This window comes from Sinocyclocheilus grahami, unplaced genomic scaffold (genome assembly GCF_001515645.1).
Source record: "Sinocyclocheilus grahami isolate Dianchi unplaced genomic scaffold, SAMN03320097.WGS_v1.1 scaffold550.1, whole genome shotgun sequence".
In the NCBI taxonomy this organism is placed as follows: Eukaryota; Metazoa; Chordata; class Actinopteri; order Cypriniformes; family Cyprinidae; genus Sinocyclocheilus; species Sinocyclocheilus grahami.
In genome coordinates this window covers 36,918-55,524 of record NW_015505729.1, presented here as the reverse complement: position 1 = coordinate 55,524, position 18,607 = coordinate 36,918, and the positions used below count along the sequence as shown (strand labels likewise).

Sequence of the window (18,607 nt, the reverse complement as noted above, 5' to 3'; positions counted from 1 at the left end):
CTGATAGTAAAGAGCTCTATAGTGCTTTGACAGTGCATTGCTTTAGTTTAGGTCAAAGACTTTATGCTGTGGTGACTGATGAGATGTCTCTTTAGAGGCACAAATTACAAATTTAACACTGAAATTCACTTTATTGCCCGTTTTAAATTACATTTAAGTAGAATCAGGGACTCAAGTGAAGTACAAATTCTTACTAATAGAATTATAGTACAGTTACTAATAGAAGTATAGTACAAATTTTAAGTAAATTTTAAAATTATAAGTACTTCACACCCCTACTGCTCTAGGTATCATCTGCACGTGCTGCCACCAATAGTTCATGCCCAGGCTGTCATGTACATTGATTTCCTCTCCCAGGCGTTAGAAAGCTGATCGATTTTCTCTTCCTCTGCCCCACCTGTTCATATCAGCCTACTTGGCCTGTCCTCCATCTATGGCTCTCTCCTCATTTTTAGTTCACCACAGCCCCACATCCTCCCATCCCCACTCACCACTAAACTTTTTTTGCCCAATCGATAGCATCACCATGCATTTCTTCTTGATAGCGTGGCATGTTTTTTTTTTTTTTTTAAATCAATGCTGTGATCGATACTTCATTTAGCAAGTAAGGTGGCGAGAGAGAGCACATGGCACAAGGGATTAACATAGGCACCCCTCTCAGCATTCCCTCGGAGATGAGAGGAAATGGAGGAGGAAAGATTGCAGGAAGAATTGTAGAAGGATTTAGAGGGCGGGAATGAGTGGGGGGGGACCTTGATGGTGCAAGAAACTGCTGAGACTACAGTCAGAGCGAGAGTGTATTATGACAGTCCGAATGTGTGTGTACAAGTTGTGGGCCTATCTTTATTTCGCCAGCCGAATCGCATTGATTATTTCCCCTCCAACTTGGGGCAGCAGCAGCATGGGATCAGCAGGGACAGGAAGGGGATTTGATTTCATATGTCTGGGGCTCATTTGAATCATTGGAAACATGGACATGTCTATATAAATGCAAAGCACTGCTGCAAGAGGGATTTCTAAAGTGGAGTCAGACATGGAAAATGAACTACTGGGAACGACTGAGTGGTGTTTAGAACCCAGCGGGGATTTTCACCCGTGTCGCCCTGCCCCTGTCCTGGTTCCTGCGTTCTCCACTTCTCCACTATCTTGCTGTAACAAATTTCTGTGCAAGACTGCTTTCTGTGATTGTGTTTCTTTCATCTTTAGTTGCTACAAAAACAGTTTATTGGGGAGTTTTTCCATATCTAGATTTAAATTTTTGCCTTCTAGTGCCCTGCGGAGGTAACATTACATCAGACAATGGCACTATCTTCTCCCCCGGTTACCCAGAGGATTACTCCACTTCTGCGGACTGTAGCTGGCTGATTACGGTAGCACACGGCCTGGGCATCCGTCTTAATTTCACCCTCTTGCAAGTCCATGGCCCCCAAGATTTCATCACAGTCTGGTGAGTTGTCAAACTTCCTATTGCGATTATCCTTCTACACCTTGTCAGCTTCTCTTTCTCTCTCTGTCACTCTCTTTTCTGGGTGAGAACATATTTATAACGTACTCAGACTGATGATTAATTAATGAGCCTCTTTATTGAGTCGCTTGGGGCCTGTATGTACAGGTAGGACTTTGAACTCTGGTTTGTCGCGGGTTCCCCCTAAAACATGTTAGGCCAAAACGTGCAGTCTAAGCACACATCTTCTCGAAATTCATTGCCTCTCTTGAGACTGCAATTTTCTGTTTGGATTAACTGAGGAAGCATTGATCTTTCTGTACCTAGGATTCCCTACTCTCATATACTCTATTACATGCAGGGTTCATCCACTTCAAGTCATAGAGGTACAATATAACCAGAACAGCCAAGAAAAGCTCCATCAAACAGCTCCACTTCAGTGAGCCAGCACTCCCTTTAGCCAACCAGATGCTTTGCTGAATGCACAGGATAGGACATAATCTGTAGCACAAACTCAGGCAGTCACAAACAGATGGTTTTGAAGCCGAATGGTCATGGATTAGGGATTAGGTTGGTGCCAAGTTATTCCTTCACCATTAGAGGACTGTAAAGATGGAGATAAGCCCTAGGTGATGTCCTTGTAGATGGTGGCTTCGTACTTCGGAGCCTGTACTGAGCGTGAGAGAATGTAGCGCACTCCCTAAGAGAGTGTGTGTCTTTGAAATCAGAGAAGTAATCAGTATGGCTAGAATCGTCTCTAAAATCAGTAAAGTAATCAATATGCAGAGAAACTCTTCTCAAATCAGCCGGGGTGATCAATATGGGTGGGATCTGACTTACTGTGCATTTTTAGGCAACAAGGCATGTAGTGTTCTGCTGTAGCACTGAGTATGCAGTGTTAGCAGGTTTTATACGTTCAATTTTAATGTTGCATCTTAAACAGGGATGGACCACAGGAAACAGCCCGCAAACTTGGAGTGTTTACCGAAGGAGAGCCCAACAACCCACCAAGCAGCACGTCTAATCAAGTTCTGATACGTTTCCGAAGCTATTCTGAGAAAGGTGGACTGTTCAAGATCAACTACCAAGGTAACTAGTCCGAAAGAAAGCTACCATTAGCATTCCAATACATCTAAATAGCAGTTGCTTGATTGATGCAGGACTCCATGGAAATGTGTGACTAAACAAGTATTAAATAGTTGTAGTTGAGACCAGCTCAAGAACTGAGTTGGTTGAGTCAGATTCAAGATTGAAACCAAAAGAGGGTCGAGTCAGTGTCAAGACAGAGACCTGAAGAGGGTCTGAATGAATAAGACCATGAAATCTATCCACAGTGTTGTAGTACTCTAGACCAGACTCAATCTCGAGTCCCAGTCAAATGCACCTGAGTTCATGACAAGACCAAGAGCTTGAAAATATGGACTTGAGTACTATAACACTGCATGGGTGCTTAAAACAAAATACAGTTTTTTCAATCCAATGGAGCTGCAGGAAAATGACACGATAACACTGACTGGCACCACAACAGCCATGTCACACTTAAAAGTCCTCTAAAAATGAGAACTGGTTAAGCATGATTAAAATGGACCCATGAACTCTGACATCCAAATAATTCCACTTTGTGTCATATAGAACTGTCCTTTACCTTTACAATGGATACAACAGTGCAATATGACATGGCTGACACTTTACTTCTTTGTCTCTCTTTCTCTTCTAGCCTATAGACTTCAGTTTTGTTTGCCACCTCCTATCATTCCTAACGCAGAAATTCTGATGGCCAGTAAAGAATTTAAGATAGGTGAGTTTATATTGATTTTACATCATTTACAATCTGATTTGTATGCCTGCTTGTGTGCATTTGTGTTGGTGGGCTCGGCCTGGCCCAGTATAAGTGGAACATTTTGAGCAGAGACGCAGGCTGCCAGTTCATTTTCAGGCTTGAGCAGCTCTCATTAATAATGTTCCCAGAATAGCAGAGCCAGCCACACACACACCTCCCCCCCACCACTAACACCCCTCGAGAACTCACTTTGAGGAGAGAAAACCGCTAAGATGTCACGGCTACCAGTCCCATAGAGCCGTGCTGATATGCTGACTCATTGCCAGAATTCAGAACAGAGGCTGATGTTGCGTTGTGTTAAACATAGGTAGAGTTTACATTTACAGAGGTATTTAAACTCCAATTCAACTCCAAAAATTCCAGTAGCAGGTGAATTGAGAAAATGTAATATAATAGTTAAGAATATTTCTTAAATAATACTTTTTAATGTACTGTACATAGGCGGCACATGTAGCACAAACATGTAGTTTGTGCTACTTAAATAGCCATCACAATCACAGGAAATGTTTAAAAAGGAGTTTAAAAAGCAGAGCTTGAAGAAGTGTAGACTTTTTTAGACTCAGATATTTGTTTCTAATGAAATTAGTGATATTAGTTTAGTCGTAACTTCATCATTCTACCTACAACAACAACACTACTACTACTAATATTTTATTTATTTATAATATAAACACACTCAAACTATTATTTAATCAATTTTGGCTTTAGCACCTATGATAGATTATTATTATTATTATTATTATTAAACTTTTGCTCCCCCTACATTTTTTTTGAATAGTTTATTGAAGCTGTTGGTTTCACCTTCAGTTGAGTGTCCACAGAAAATCACGTACAAATAATAATGCAATCCTGACCTCACTGGTCCTCTGTCGCCTCTGAAATCCAATGTTAAATCAATGCACTGCTTTTCTGCCATGGGGGAAAAAATGCATTAATTGATATTAATTGTTTTAAATGGGTAGTTACGGGTCGGTGTAGGGTTGTTTGACCTCTCTGGAATGGAGCGTGTTTGTAGAGCCTCCGTCGGGGTTAAAGCAGTCATGGTCTTTGGCACTAACCTGCAGTGAATCACTGTTTTGATCACTTATTATCTACCACATCCAATTAATTTACTTAATTCAGTGATTGAACAAAGGCTGATGTGTTCAGATGGCCATGAACACATGCATTCACAGCCACAAACACATTCCTATATGTGAATTGCAAAGCATGCAAAGCCTCTTTTTTCTGCTCTAGCGTGTATTCCAATATTTCAGTGGAGTTAAATGCTATATTATGAAACCACTAGGTATTTTTGTTCCTCTTAGCTCAGTCACAGAGTGCCTGGGGGTTTGTGTAGCAACAGGGAGATTTGCTTCTAAGATGTGAGCGGCCCTCGGGTAGCAGCCGATGGGTGTTATGAATGTAAACCATGCTGTGAGGTGCTTCCTTAATTACACTGCAATGCAGCGGCGGCACGTTGAGTCTCCCTTTGCCTCTTTCCTGTTCCCTTTTTTCTTTTATCGTCACTGTCAGCCATTAAGCGAAACAGTGAGGGGACATGGCCTTCATCAAGTCATGAGTGAGGCAACAGCAGGAACAGCCAGATGCTGCTCCTGTTGTTCCGAGCTCCTCAGAAATCCCATGTTCTCCATAATATTTCAGAAGGTGACTTGCATCTGAAAGACAATTGATAAAGCAATGAATATGTCATCTGTTCACTCCCTGTCTTTCCACAGGTGATATTGTGCTTTACAGATGTCTCCCAGGATATCATCTGAATGGGAACAGCATTCAAACCTGTCGCTTGGGGACTCATCTTGAGTTTGAAGGACCTCCAACTTCATGTGATAGTAAGTCATAATGTTTAGTTTTTTTTTACTTGCAGAAGATCTCTTGACACCAGCATATGCAGTGTGTTGGTTCCCAGTATGGTATTTTTCTTTAGCTTAACCACTGAGACTCTTGGTCAACCAGGTTGATGATAAAGACCAATTTGGTTGGGTTTTGACATGATTATGCTGGTCCACCAGCTAAACCACCACTAAACCTAAACCAGCTTGAAACATCATCCTTTCTTTCTTCTGTGGAACAGAGAATGTGGTATTTTGAAGAATATCTCAACTGTATTTGTCCACACAATAGATTCATTTGGACTCCATTGTATGGAACAAAAAAAAAAAACAGAGCTTTTCCAACAGAAGTCATTTTAATTTCATTTTTGGTTAAACCATGGTTCCCTTTAAACAAACTATACTCACTGGGGTGCATTCACTAAACAGTTGCACCATACAGCAGTACTTTGATGTGAATATCTGCATCTTATTCACTAACCATAAGCATTTTAAAACATTGTTAGGGACTTCTCCCCTCTCCAGTCTTTTAGTTTATATACTATAAAATCCACCCCCATGTGTTGCAATGCATGATGGGTCTATTGATCATGATGGTTGGTTCTGTGCTATATGAAGCTTCATTATTGCTATTGGCTTAGAGATGGGATGAAATACCTCAGAGCCTGTCAAGCAAACCCCATGAGTATGGTAAACGCTCATCTACCTTTCATTCCAGCTGCGTTTATGTGATTTGATATGGCATTTCCCATAAACTCCCCCAGTTCCTCCTCATTATGTTTGTCTCTCTACTCACAGTGTAGAAGAATTATCTCTCTGAGCTCTCTACTCACAGTGTAGAAGAATTATCTCTCTGAGCTCTCTGTACTAGTCATCACTGTGTACAGTAGGTCTGACTGAAAGGCCGCTTTTTAATGTCCCGTTATGAATACACTGAGGCTCAAAAGTCTGAGACCACTAATGAAAATGCTTCAAATCTGTATAAAAAAAAAAAAAAACATTTTGCCATTAGAAATTATATAATCAACATAGTATTTAAAACAAAATGTTTAAAACTGTTTATTTCCCAGTTTAAATAGTATTATGAATCCCAAATTTTCATTGTGGTCTCATATTTTGAACCTCATTATATATCAAAACATACATAAGCTATCCCATCCTGTGTTTGGCCTCATCTGTGATGTAAATAAAAAGCAATTGGGCTGTTTTTTTACTGGAAGCAATTTGTGAGCTGCAGTACAGGTATTTGGTGGAAAATGATTAAGGCCTGTAGAAAAAAAGAAACAAAAATAGGCAAGCTTTATCATTTCCAGCGTAAGCATATGTCAGAGAGAACTGAAAGAGACCACCGGGGTTTCAGACAGTGTGAAGAGGGAGGACACGTTTGTAGCGTCTGGAACACTCCAACACACAATATATATTTTGTTAGCTAGATTTCACAAATACTTTGTAACACCCCAGGACGCCGAACAAGACCCTGGTTTCATGGTAACCCGATACATTTACAACCTTGTGGAATGCGAGCCGGCTCTCATTCTGTTTTCTCCAGAAACAAGGGGTACAAATGCACAGGAGAAATGGACTGTTCTACTAATTAATTCATAGGAAAACCTTCTTTGAATGAACACCCATTTTCTTCAGGCCATTGTGTATATTATTGCTGTGTTGTATTTAATCTGATCTGTTGTATTATAGACTATTTTTATCCGTGCTTACGATAAACCACACATTCATATAAGTAACTATTTCATGTCTAACATGTATCTGCTCAACCTTCATGGTGGAGTGCGCTCTCTTAACTTTTGTAATTCATCCTAACATTAATTAGGTGTTGACAGTTAATTGCCTCGGCTATAAGAAAATCCCCTTATACTGAGGGCCAACATAGCCAGCTGACACCCGCTCCATTTGGTCAGGGTGCTGCCTCTGTGTGTCAGTCACATTAAGTATGCCTGCCTCGTCAAACACCAGAGAGGGAACGAGACAGGAGGAGGAGGAAGAAAGCAATCGTATGCTTTATATCAGTCATTTGTTGAGAGAAACAGATCTGTTCTGATAGGATCAACAGGGAAGACAATGAAAATATGAATATTAAATTGTGACCAAAGTAAAGTTTGGTTACCAAAACAAATATGCTTAAATTACGTGATACACAATGTTGAATGGGTTGTATTTGCAATGGGTTTTTTTCTCTTTTTTTCAGAAAATAGGTCCAGTAACAAAAATAAAAGAGATCAAAGTACTGTACAAACTGAGATTTACCAAGCCTTTGATTTATATCACACTATTGTTTTCATCTTCAGTGGTAATGGGTAACTCTTTCCTTATCTATTGAAAATAGTTTACATTTTTCAGAAGACATATAACAGACATCATAATTGGTGGTACATAATTACCATAATGACAACATTCATATTATCTGTACAATTTTAATATTTCATATCATATTTTCTGTAAAATTATATTGGACAAAGTTAATTTGTTAACAACAGCATCTAATTATCTAATCAAAGGTGCAGTGAAAAATCCTGATGTATGAGAAATGTACAAATGTGTTTTTTATAGAGCACTTTGCGTTCTTTAAAATCTGCCCTTTTAATTCCAACAGTGCAATTTGTTCTAGAAAGTGAAAGAAAATTAAATGTTGCCATATGGCTATACTGTACCATAAATGGGGCAAAAGTGAGGACAAAATATTTTTAACCTTTCATAGTCTTTCCTGTTGTTGATGCCAAAGGCTGTGCATTCAGACTGTGTGGTATTTTGATACATTCTTTCATGTGATAGGATCTAGCCAATTTGTTCAAATTCCAACAGGGACAGGCTGTGTGATATGCTCTCATCTTCAAAAAACACTACATTAAAAAAAGACTACATTAAATACATGTTCACTTGCAATAAGAATAAAAAATGGTTTGTACATAATATACTTTTATGGAAATGATTGGCCTAATATAATAACTATTGAAAATTTGATTTGATTTAAGGACAGTTTTGTTTTCTGTTATCCTGGAGAACAAGTGTGAGCAAGTATACCGAGAGATAAACTGAGGGATTGAAAGAGTAGAGAGGAAGGACAGTGATGGGTAGAGGGAATGCAAAGCTCATTGAGATGCAGAGGATATCCAGGCTGCAGGTGCACCCAGCTATTAAATCACAGCTTCTCCCCATCTGTCTCTCTCTCTCTCTCTCTCTCTCTTCTCTCTCTTCTCTCTCTCTCTCTCTCTCTCTCTCTCTCTCTCTCTCTCTCTCTACCTGGCATCTGATCTGACACATCCTCTTTTTGAATACATCATTCCATAAAATATATCTCCTTACTTCTTTCAGCCTTCCTCTGATACAAGAAATCTCATCCAGAACTTTCTGTCTTCTACAGACATAATCAGATATACACAAACATGATGGCCTGATGAAACACTGTGCTCAACATTTTGTTTGATGAGCAGAAGATGCTTGATATTTAGTTGTTGTTGTTTTTTATTCCTGATTTGTTATATATGTTTCCAACAACCCTGGTTAATGATAACCCTGTTTCAAGCTGTCTGGCCAAAGCCAATCACAAAGGCAGTCACATTTGAAAACACTTATGCTGCATTGCTTTATGTCTTCCCTTCTTCTCTCAGTGTTCCCCTCTCTTTCTTGTTTTTTGTATCTCATACTCCAAGAGAGAGAAAATAGATATTTGAATGCTGAGAGTGCATCACGTGCCATTATGCAAATTAAGGGTAGGAGAATCTCACATGTAACTTAATTTCTTTAAATATGTACACACTCTCTAGACTTTCAGTGTTTATACTCAAATAAAATATGCTTTTCATCAGTGACACACAGCGACACATGGCGTTTAAGTGCTGTTTTCTTTCATTTATTTTCTTATTTATATGACTGCTGTTATTCAGTAATTTATAATTATTTGCAGCATTTTCCTCTTATTCAAAATTCTGAGAATGTATATAAAATATTCATGTTTATGTATTATGTCTGATATATCTTTCATAGATATGTATCATATGTCACTGCATGCATGTGAGAACTCACCTGAACACACTTTATACATGCACACAGTGCCACACTAATCTAGTAAAATTGTGTCTTTCATCTTTTGAATTCTAACAAATGGAGCTAGTACCTCCACATATCTTGCTCATTTTGAAATCCTGCTCTTCCTCATTATCAGACACCCAACATATATAATAAATGTGTGTATGTTTCATTTCAAAGCATTACTCTTTCTGGTTATTTTCAGTGATTTAATATCTCCCTATTAATTATAAAGTCCACTAGCGACTAGACATGTAATTGGACAAGATAGTCCTTAACTGACCCTTACAAATGTGTGACTTATCCTACCTTAGCGACTGTTCTGACTTATTATCAGACAAGCTTTTAATCTTGTCTAATGTCTGAGTCTGTGGCGAATCTGTATGTTTGGATTGTTTTAAACACCATTTTACATAAATGAACAAAAAAATATGGTAAAACATGCACTAATAGCCACACAAGGTACCCAGAGAGGATACACATGGTATTATTTTCACATCTTTCATATATTTCAAGAAATCTTTAAAGTTGATGCTGTGGATGAAATTGTGTAAAATGAACTATTGATTTTAATGTTTGAAGAGACTTTATTCTTATTGGACATTCAGCCTGAACTAGCAACAGTAATCAAGGGGGCGGAGCTTAACAAATGATAAATTATATGAAAACTGCATGTGGTGAACAGAACACAAGCCTATATTGGCAATTTGTGCGTGACATTTATCCCTTTCTTTGACATCATGAAATGAATGCTGTATGTTGCCATTTTTCTGAATGTATAATCTTGTGGGGGCCATATTTGCAATTCATTGTCATGAAGGGTGACATTTTAAGTTGAAAATCCCTTTTTAGATGCCAGCCGCTCTTTTACAGTAGATAATCTTCAGCTGCCATTGTTAGAGGAGCAGTTTTGACATGCCTTCTCCTCTTCTGTCAGAATCTGCCACCAAAACTGTTGTTTACATTCAGCCTTTGACAGTCCATTTCAAATTGGATTAGGGGATAAGGGCGACCTGAGCAAGTTAATTTCCGTTTGCCTCCATAGTGAAAGGCCTGGGGTGATGAGGATTTTGATGAGATTCTGTCTAGAGGGTCATGCTCTTCCACATTCTGTTGGGGCAGAATGGAATTAGGACTGGGCAGTGTGGCGGTAAAAATGCATCAGCTGGTAGCACAATATATCTGTGCTGCATATCAGCTATTTTGCAATGTTTTCAGTCTGCTTTTAACCCAAGTGTTACATTTTGTACTATTGACACGCATACACTACCGTTCATAGTGTCTGCCCGTCTGTCTATGCATCTATCCATTTAGAAATTATTTTTTTAATCGGGAGCATTAAATTGATGAACAGTAAGGACTTACATTACAAACAAATGCTGTTTTTCAGTTATAAATATATTTAAGTGCATAAAACATTTCCAGCAAAAAAATATGTATTGCTATATACAGTAATTGTTACTGAATTGTCATACTGCCCCACCTCTCCATCGAATATATAGTACATATAATATAGCCCTCAGCACAGATGCTTAGAGTTCATTTTATGTTTTGCAGTATAAACTGATTTAAACACAAATATACTGACAATGTAAATATCAAGAATGTAGCAAGGGCCTATAACTGTTGTGATATAGTAAACATGCTCGCAAAAGACTCGTCATATCTATCAGTTTGCTGCTTTACAGTATATCTTTGTTATAGGTTAACAGCCAGCTTTCAAAGTGCTGTATGCGGCAGCAAATAAAGATCCATAACACCCACGCTCACACTTCAAAGTATGTCATTTGTGAGCGTGAGCTCCAGGATGCACAGATGTAGGTTATTGGTGGTGTATTTTTTTTACCTGAGCGCATTAGGCTTTATGCAGTGATGATAGGCTCAAACGGGTATCGATATGCATCCATGATAATGTTTGTCCTCCAATGAAACTGCATTCAGATTTTATATCACCTCAGAGCCCTGTAGCCAGTCCCAGAGCCTCTATATTTTACCATCGTAAAGGAAACGTGTCAAAGCCACAAACGTATCGTTCCTGTGTGTCCGCTGAGCTCAAGCTCAATCTCGACTAGAAACCACAAGTGTGATTAACATCATATCAATTTTAAAAGCAACATTTTATAATTTAATCATTGTCACCAGAGCAATTCACTGGACTGTGAACCTGAATGTAATTATAAGAATAACTTCTCTCGGGTTTGACACGTAAAGCCGTACAGTGCACAGCATGCATGAAATTATTGTTTGATTAACGTCCATCCTAATCAGTGCACAGACCCCTGGGCTTAAATGTTAGTCAATTAAGGTGCTAAACGACTGACTAAAAAGCCAATTAATGAGGCTGAATATAAAAACAGAACTGTTTACTGTGGGTCATGTTATTTACAGGGTTTTAGCGTGCTGCATCCGTCGATATTCTGATAAGCGGAGGTGAGCGGTGAGGTTAGAAATTCTCAACAATTCTTCCATTGTGATAATCTCATTCCAATATCAACTCAATCATGAAGTATTCACACCAGCGGAGCTCTGAAACAGCAGCGTGTTTATTTAGCAAGACAAGTAATAGAAAATCCATATTTAATATCCGAAACTTAAGCATCATAATAACAGTCCCTTCCTGTCTGATTCCGGGTTCAGCTTCAGACATGCTTTACACGACCTCTCATCCAAGTCATCCATGTCATGCAGAAGAAATTAGACAAAATAATAGAATAGTGTCAGAGATGAGGGTTTATCCTTTTATGTTATGATTATTTGGATGCTTACTTTGTATTCCGACAGCTACATAGGGAATAAGAGACAGGCTTCCAAGATTTGAGGGAAGCACCTAAGATGGGCCACTGCATAAAGGCTGATAATTCAAGGTAAAATGTGGGGAAATGTCACAGCGGGCCTCTAAGAAATATCAGTGACTGAGAGATGAAACTGCAGACTGAGGGTTGAGAGCCAGGTTGTACAGCCGTGTGAACAACTGATCAATCCTCTCAGTGTCATGACAGACTGGCCCAGGGTGCTTTGTGTTATCATCGACTGCATTCGGTGTTTTACCAAAGGCATTTACAGTGGGGCAAAAAAGTATTTAGTCAGCCACCAATTGTGCAAGTTCTCCATGCATGCTTGCACAAAGACTGTATTGGGCCTTGAATTGTTTGGTGATCAATAGGCCGCACACTTTCTGTTGCATCTGAAGTTCAAGCGTCATATTGAATGAAGCTATAGATCTGTAATTGTGTTTGGTTGTTTTTTGGGGGGGGGGTTCTGATAAAGGTTCCTTTCAAGTATTCCTTGGGCAATTGAGTATAATAGTTCTGAAGGTTGATTTGATATTTAAGGGTTTGGAGAGATCCTGTCTGTAACAGCTAATCTTAGCATTTTGCGTCATGGCTACCATTGCTGATGTATGCAATCAAAAGAAAATGCTTTAGCTTTCTGGAATCCACATGTAGAAATGTATTGAGCTGAACTACCTCTTGCCTGTCTTCCTTACAGTTACCTGTCCTATGAACGAGGTGTTGACAGCCTCCACGGGAATAATCCTGAGTCAGTCACCGGGTAGCAGCCTGCCACACTTTGAGTCCTGCTCCTGGGTGGTGAAGGTGGATTCAGGTTACAACATCACTTTCACCGTTGAACACTTCCAGACCAGCAGACAGTTTGATGAGCTGGAGATATTTGATGGTGAGTGGATTTATCACAGCTTTTCCTTTGGATATTTTCCTCTGATTCCTGCGGTACTACTACTATTACCACTACTACTACTACTACTACTAATGATGATAGTAATATACACAACAGTTCAAAATATTACTGTAAAAATACAATAAAAACAATGTAAAAAAATTGTAATACAAACAAATTAATAATAAGTTGTTATTATTATTATGTTTATTATTATTGTTGTTGTTGTTACTGTAATTTAAAATGCAATTTACTCCTATGATGGAAAACCTGAATTTTCAGCAGCCATTACATTTCTTATTATTATCAATGTTGAAAACCTATCATATTTCTTATGTAATTATTTCATATTTATTATTACTATTATTATTATTATTACTAGTGCTGTAATTTTGCTATCCTGTCAGCCTTATACTGTAGCACGTGCTCTTCAATTGCACACATAAATGTGGCGGCACGCGCTGTGTGCAAAAGAAACTACGAGCATGCAATGTCATAATTATGGCATCAGTTAAGTCATGAAGTTACCAAAAAGTCAATTAAAGCTGCTTTAAAACAGTACATGCAAGTATTTGTTATATATGAGCTACATTTAAGAACATGTCTCTCAAATGTTTTTCAAAACGGTTCTGGAGCAGCCCAGCACTGTCTCCCTCATCTAACACACCCAATTAAATTCGTCAGCTCATTAGTACAGACTTTAAGACCTGAAGTGGGTCAGAAAAGGTAAAGAGTTGTGAGAAAATACAATGCATGTCAGATCTACGTTATGTTCAGCAGCCGAAATAACCTAATAACCCAGAAGCTGTGATGTCTGTTCATCAAAGAACAAAAGAAAAAAAAGAGGAAATCAATAACTTTTGTAGCTTTAAGGATTCATCTATATTTAATTTAGAATTTAGTGTTTGATAACTTTATTCAATTACTGTGTATTTCCTTCTTGCTGAAGGGCACAGGTTGCTAAATATGACATTTATCATAATGAGTTTATGAGAAGATTGTTTTAAGTTCACTTAAATTAGAAGTTATTTTTAAAGTCTAATAAATGTTAAAAATTGACAGCTCTCAATTATACTGTAATGTTGAAAAGCTATAGTCAATGGTTAAATATTAGAAAAAAGACATCAGACACCTAGAGACATCAGTAGTATTGTTATCAGTGATTCTCGCCTTCAGACATAAAAAAAGATGCCATTAAACAAATATTAAAAATATTCTGTCTATGTTGTTTCTATATTAATTTAAAGATTGAATGTGAAATTATTGCAATATAAAAGTATATTTAAAAATGGTAATGTCAGGTGGGATTAATCGTGATTAATTTCAGAAAAAAATTTACAATTAATGAATTATTTTTAATTGATTGACAGCCCTAATTATTACCTATTACAATTATTATTATTGACAATAAAAATAACATTTTATCATTTATAAGTACTTTAAATGAAAATGATTTATTTATTTATCGCTGTTGTAGTAATATAATTAAATAAGATTGAATCAAGGAACAAACATCATAGCAAAAATGACATGGTTTTTGTTCACAAAAAGCTGTTTTTCTCCTCCTTCCAGTACAATTATTGACATACACCTCCCAGGCAACCTTGCTGTGTTGAGCAAGATAGACAGTTGTAGAGAGGCCAAAAGGGATGACCTTTGCTTTTACACAGTAAAAACCTTTTGTAAAAGGCAAAGGAAATTGCTTTGGCCAACAGAGGACTATTCAGGTCCAGTCTGAGGTCAGTGGCTTTGCTGGGGTCAAAGTGATCCCATTTAGACTGAGATTAGGAAGTGGATTACAGGTCAGAAAGGTCATCTTACACACACGGAGGCTCATCACATTTTAGGCATCATTAAAGTGGCCCATAGCTGAGTCAGGCAGCGTTCCAAAAATAAATAATAAAATATAATAAAATAAAATAAAAAAATATGTAAAGAATGAAGTGAACAGACTTTGAAACTTTGCTATGTGAACAAATATGAATAAAATAAAATGCAAATGCAAATGAAAAAAAAGATTACAGTACCTACCAATATCATTTAATAAGCAATATGAATTATGCAATTTTGTTACATACTTTGAAACATCCGTTAAACAGGTAAACATGAGATAATATTAAATTTATATGGCATATATAGTAAGTTTATACATGTTCAGAAGATTTGGGTCAGTCATTTTTCTCTTTTTTTATGTTTTTGAAAGTAGTCTCTTTTGCTCACCAAGGCTGCATTTATTTAATCAAAACCACAGCAAAAACATGGTATTCATCAGCCAATACTCCAGACTTCAGTGTCATATGATCTTTCAGAAATCATTCTAAAATGCTGATTTGATGCCCAAGAAAAAAACCTTTTGGTTCCCCAAATTAAAGTGTGACCATGTCAGTGCTGAAAATTGTTGTGCTGCTTAATATTTTTGTAGAAACCCTGATATTTTTAGGATTATTTGATGAATAGATTTTTAACAGCATTTATTTATTTATGCACTCTTGTGCATCCTTGTTGAATTAAAAAATATTTGTTTATTAAAAAAATTATTTGTTCTTAATATACCTCAAATCATTTCTATTAGATATAAGCATTGTTAAAAAGAGTGAAAAGCATGAAAAAAAAAAACTACTTGCACACACAGATTTTTGTACTTTTTTTTTCTGAGAGTGCAGTATATGACAGCCGGGCCTCACAGAATCACATTGTGCTACACACTTTTTTTAAGGCTCATAAAGCGCCTTTGCTTGTGTGTATTTGTGTGTCATCTGGGAGCAGTGTGAGCCACTCCTGAGGGGAGCTGGCATGCTCAATGCTGATTACGCTTTCAACTCCCATTGCGTTACGAAGCAGACTTTGCTTTTCACAACATGCCAAAGCCAGCCAGATCACACCAGATCCATTTACCTCCCCGCAGCTTGGCCCAGACACTAACATGACATCTAGAATGGCCTTTAAGACACACACACACACACACACACACACACACCTCTCTGAACTGAATCAGAGTTCAGCTGATCTGAAAGTACTGCCAGTGAAGTTCATGAACAGAGCCCTGTCACTCAGCATTAACCATGAGAAGTGGAGAGGCTTGTTGTGACAGAAGCGCATCAGAAACACGCCAGTGGTATCACTGCTGGTGGTAAACAAGTCAATTTGAAGTTTGTAAGATATGTGGCTACTGACAGTGACAGGAAGAGATGCAAGGGGGATTTTTTTTTCTTCCGTGATCAGTTGTCCAAAGAAGTGTGAAGCTCAGCGGCTTTGATTTACTACGTTTCTTGCACACATTTGCATGTGTAATCTAAAAAAAACTAATAATAATAATAATATTTACAGTATATATATATATATATATATATATATATATATATTCCAATGTTTTGAAAATCAGGGCCAGTTTCTTAAGAATCGTTGCATTTTAAATTCAGAAAGACAAACACATATGTGGTCTGAGATGTTATACTTTTGGACCACAGATGCGTCTTATATATGGTAACTTTATGTTTTGCTTTCTATATCCTGCAGGTCCTTCACGGCAGAGTCCATTGCTCATTTCTCTAAGCGGGAACTATTCATCTCCCTTCAGTATTACTAGCACTGCAAACAAGGTTTACCTGCACTGGTCTTTCGATCACACTTCCAGCCACAAGGGCTTTCGAATCCGCTACTCAGGTGAGCATTCAAACACATCTTCAAAACATACAGATTGGATTTGGATTTCCCCAAGCCACTGTTTCCTGCTGACTACGAGTTCTCTCAAAACACAATGAAGGAATCAATTTATTAAATTAAACTAATGAATCAATGTGTTGTTTTATATTCAATTTACATTAAAATTAGGAATGTATTTTCAAATAGACAAAGAAAGATTTATTGAAAACTGCTTATTAATAAAAATAATTACAATATATGTTTAAAGCAATGAAATTATACATCAGTAGGTCATCTTTAAATGCATTGTTTTAACTGCATTTTTAAAAGAGCATTGGCTGTCAGTTTAATTTGTTAATTAAATTAATTAGTTATGGAAAAATGATGAGTTTAACACAGTTAATGCACTGGGCCCGCCCCCAGACCTGTACAACATCTTACATTTCATACAGTTGACTGTTGACAAACATGATGCAGGGCAACAACTATGTAGTCCATAAATGCAGTTAAGTGCCTATTCAATTCAAGATATTGGGCCAAAAAATGCCGCTGTATGAGTTTTTGTCTCATATTTATATCACATGATAAGCGATATCACATGATCAGCGAGAGCAATATCACACGAGTGTTGTTTTTTTCCAGAATAGTACGTGTGCAAATATGATTTTTTTTATAACATTTCAGTAAATAAAAAGTTAATATTGTGTTATATTTTAAACATAACATTGTAAACATAATATTGTCTGTTTTACGCAAATATTACCTATTAAAGCCACAGCAGAGCTGTTTTGAGTCTCCGAGCAACACAATATATATCTTTAATTCATTCATTATTTTGGGACATTTTTGCATTAATACATAAATACATATTTCCCACAAGCCAAATGAGGTTGCCATTTGAACTTAACTCTTTCCCCGCCAGCATTTTTTTTTTTAAGTTGCCAGCCACCGCCAGCGATTTTGATGATTTTCACTCAAATTTGATGGCCTCCAGTATATTTTGCTGTATGAATATTTGAATATGCAATACACCAAAATAAAGATCAGAGCCTCTACTTTAAAACAAAAAAAATCAGTTTTATTATCTTAAAGCATTCTTTTTTATCAACACTTGAATATAGGTAGGTTTCATAAAAAATGCATAATTTTGAGCAAAAAGGTGAGAAAATCTAATTTTTATCAAAAACTACATCTGGATAATATTCAGTATGATTATCAAAGCATAAATCCAGCAAATCGCGTCCATCAATACCGCCAAAGCTTGCACAGACATATACCACTTCCTGGATCAACATTTTACTCCGTAACATTATGCAGTTTTCATTTATATGCTGTCTATTGCTGATAATCGCATTATTTTTCATATGCATCTGTTTACAAATAGAGATCGCTAGTTTTTCCATCCTGTTCACGTGTGTTTTTGTTCGGGAGGTTTTGTACTCATTCAGAAGATGTGTAATAGTGCCCCCGAGGGTAACAGTGAAAACACGAAAAGCCGTAAAAACTCGTCTTTGGCGGGGAAGCGTTTTCTTCTAAAAGACGAGATAACTCGTCAATGGCGGGGAAAGAGTTAAACAAGACTAGGTACTGTGAAATAATACTATTGCGTCTTCACTACCTGCATGCGAAAACAAACGTACAGAGTAACTAGTGTCATTTGAGTCATGAACAAATGACTCTTATGAGCCAATTCTTTTAATGAATCAACCAAAAAGACCCATTACCCAGAAGTTATTGGTTTGGCTTACAAATGATTATATCAAATGACTCCTCGACTGCCTGAATGCTTGACAACTTACAGTTAAAGATATGCATTCACAAAACGACCAATTATGACTCCCTGCTGCAAAAACAGAATTCACGCAGGAAACTCTGCCACAAGCTATCAAGACCTGATTACGCCATTTCATGAGCAATAGTGTAATTCTAAATGAGTTATTACCCCATAAATATTTAAAAAGTTTCCGTTTGCTCCTAATCATTAGCGTTTCAGAAGAATGACTAATCACCTCTTTGTCTGGCTCATCAGGGTCCTTTCTCTCGACATCAGCTTGTTTAGCTTTTTCCGCTTCCTCCTCGCATGATGGATTTTTGATATACAGTAGGGCTCTGTGACAGTCTGGGTTAGCA

General features: G+C 37.4%; 1 protein-coding gene across 1 annotated transcript in view; it reads left to right on the top strand.

Annotated features, from left to right (window-relative positions):
• Positions 1-18,607, top strand: part of csmd2 (CUB and Sushi multiple domains 2) — a 294,566-nt gene that overhangs the window by 253,021 nt on the left and 22,938 nt on the right. The window contains exons 43-48 of the mRNA XM_016238904.1: positions 1,270-1,447; positions 2,388-2,533; positions 3,162-3,242; positions 5,003-5,116; positions 12,647-12,835; positions 16,352-16,498. Coding sequence (XP_016094390.1) covers positions 1,270-1,447; positions 2,388-2,533; positions 3,162-3,242; positions 5,003-5,116; positions 12,647-12,835; positions 16,352-16,498 — 855 coding nt within the window. The remainder of the gene's footprint in view (positions 1-1,269; positions 1,448-2,387; positions 2,534-3,161; positions 3,243-5,002; positions 5,117-12,646; positions 12,836-16,351; positions 16,499-18,607) is intronic.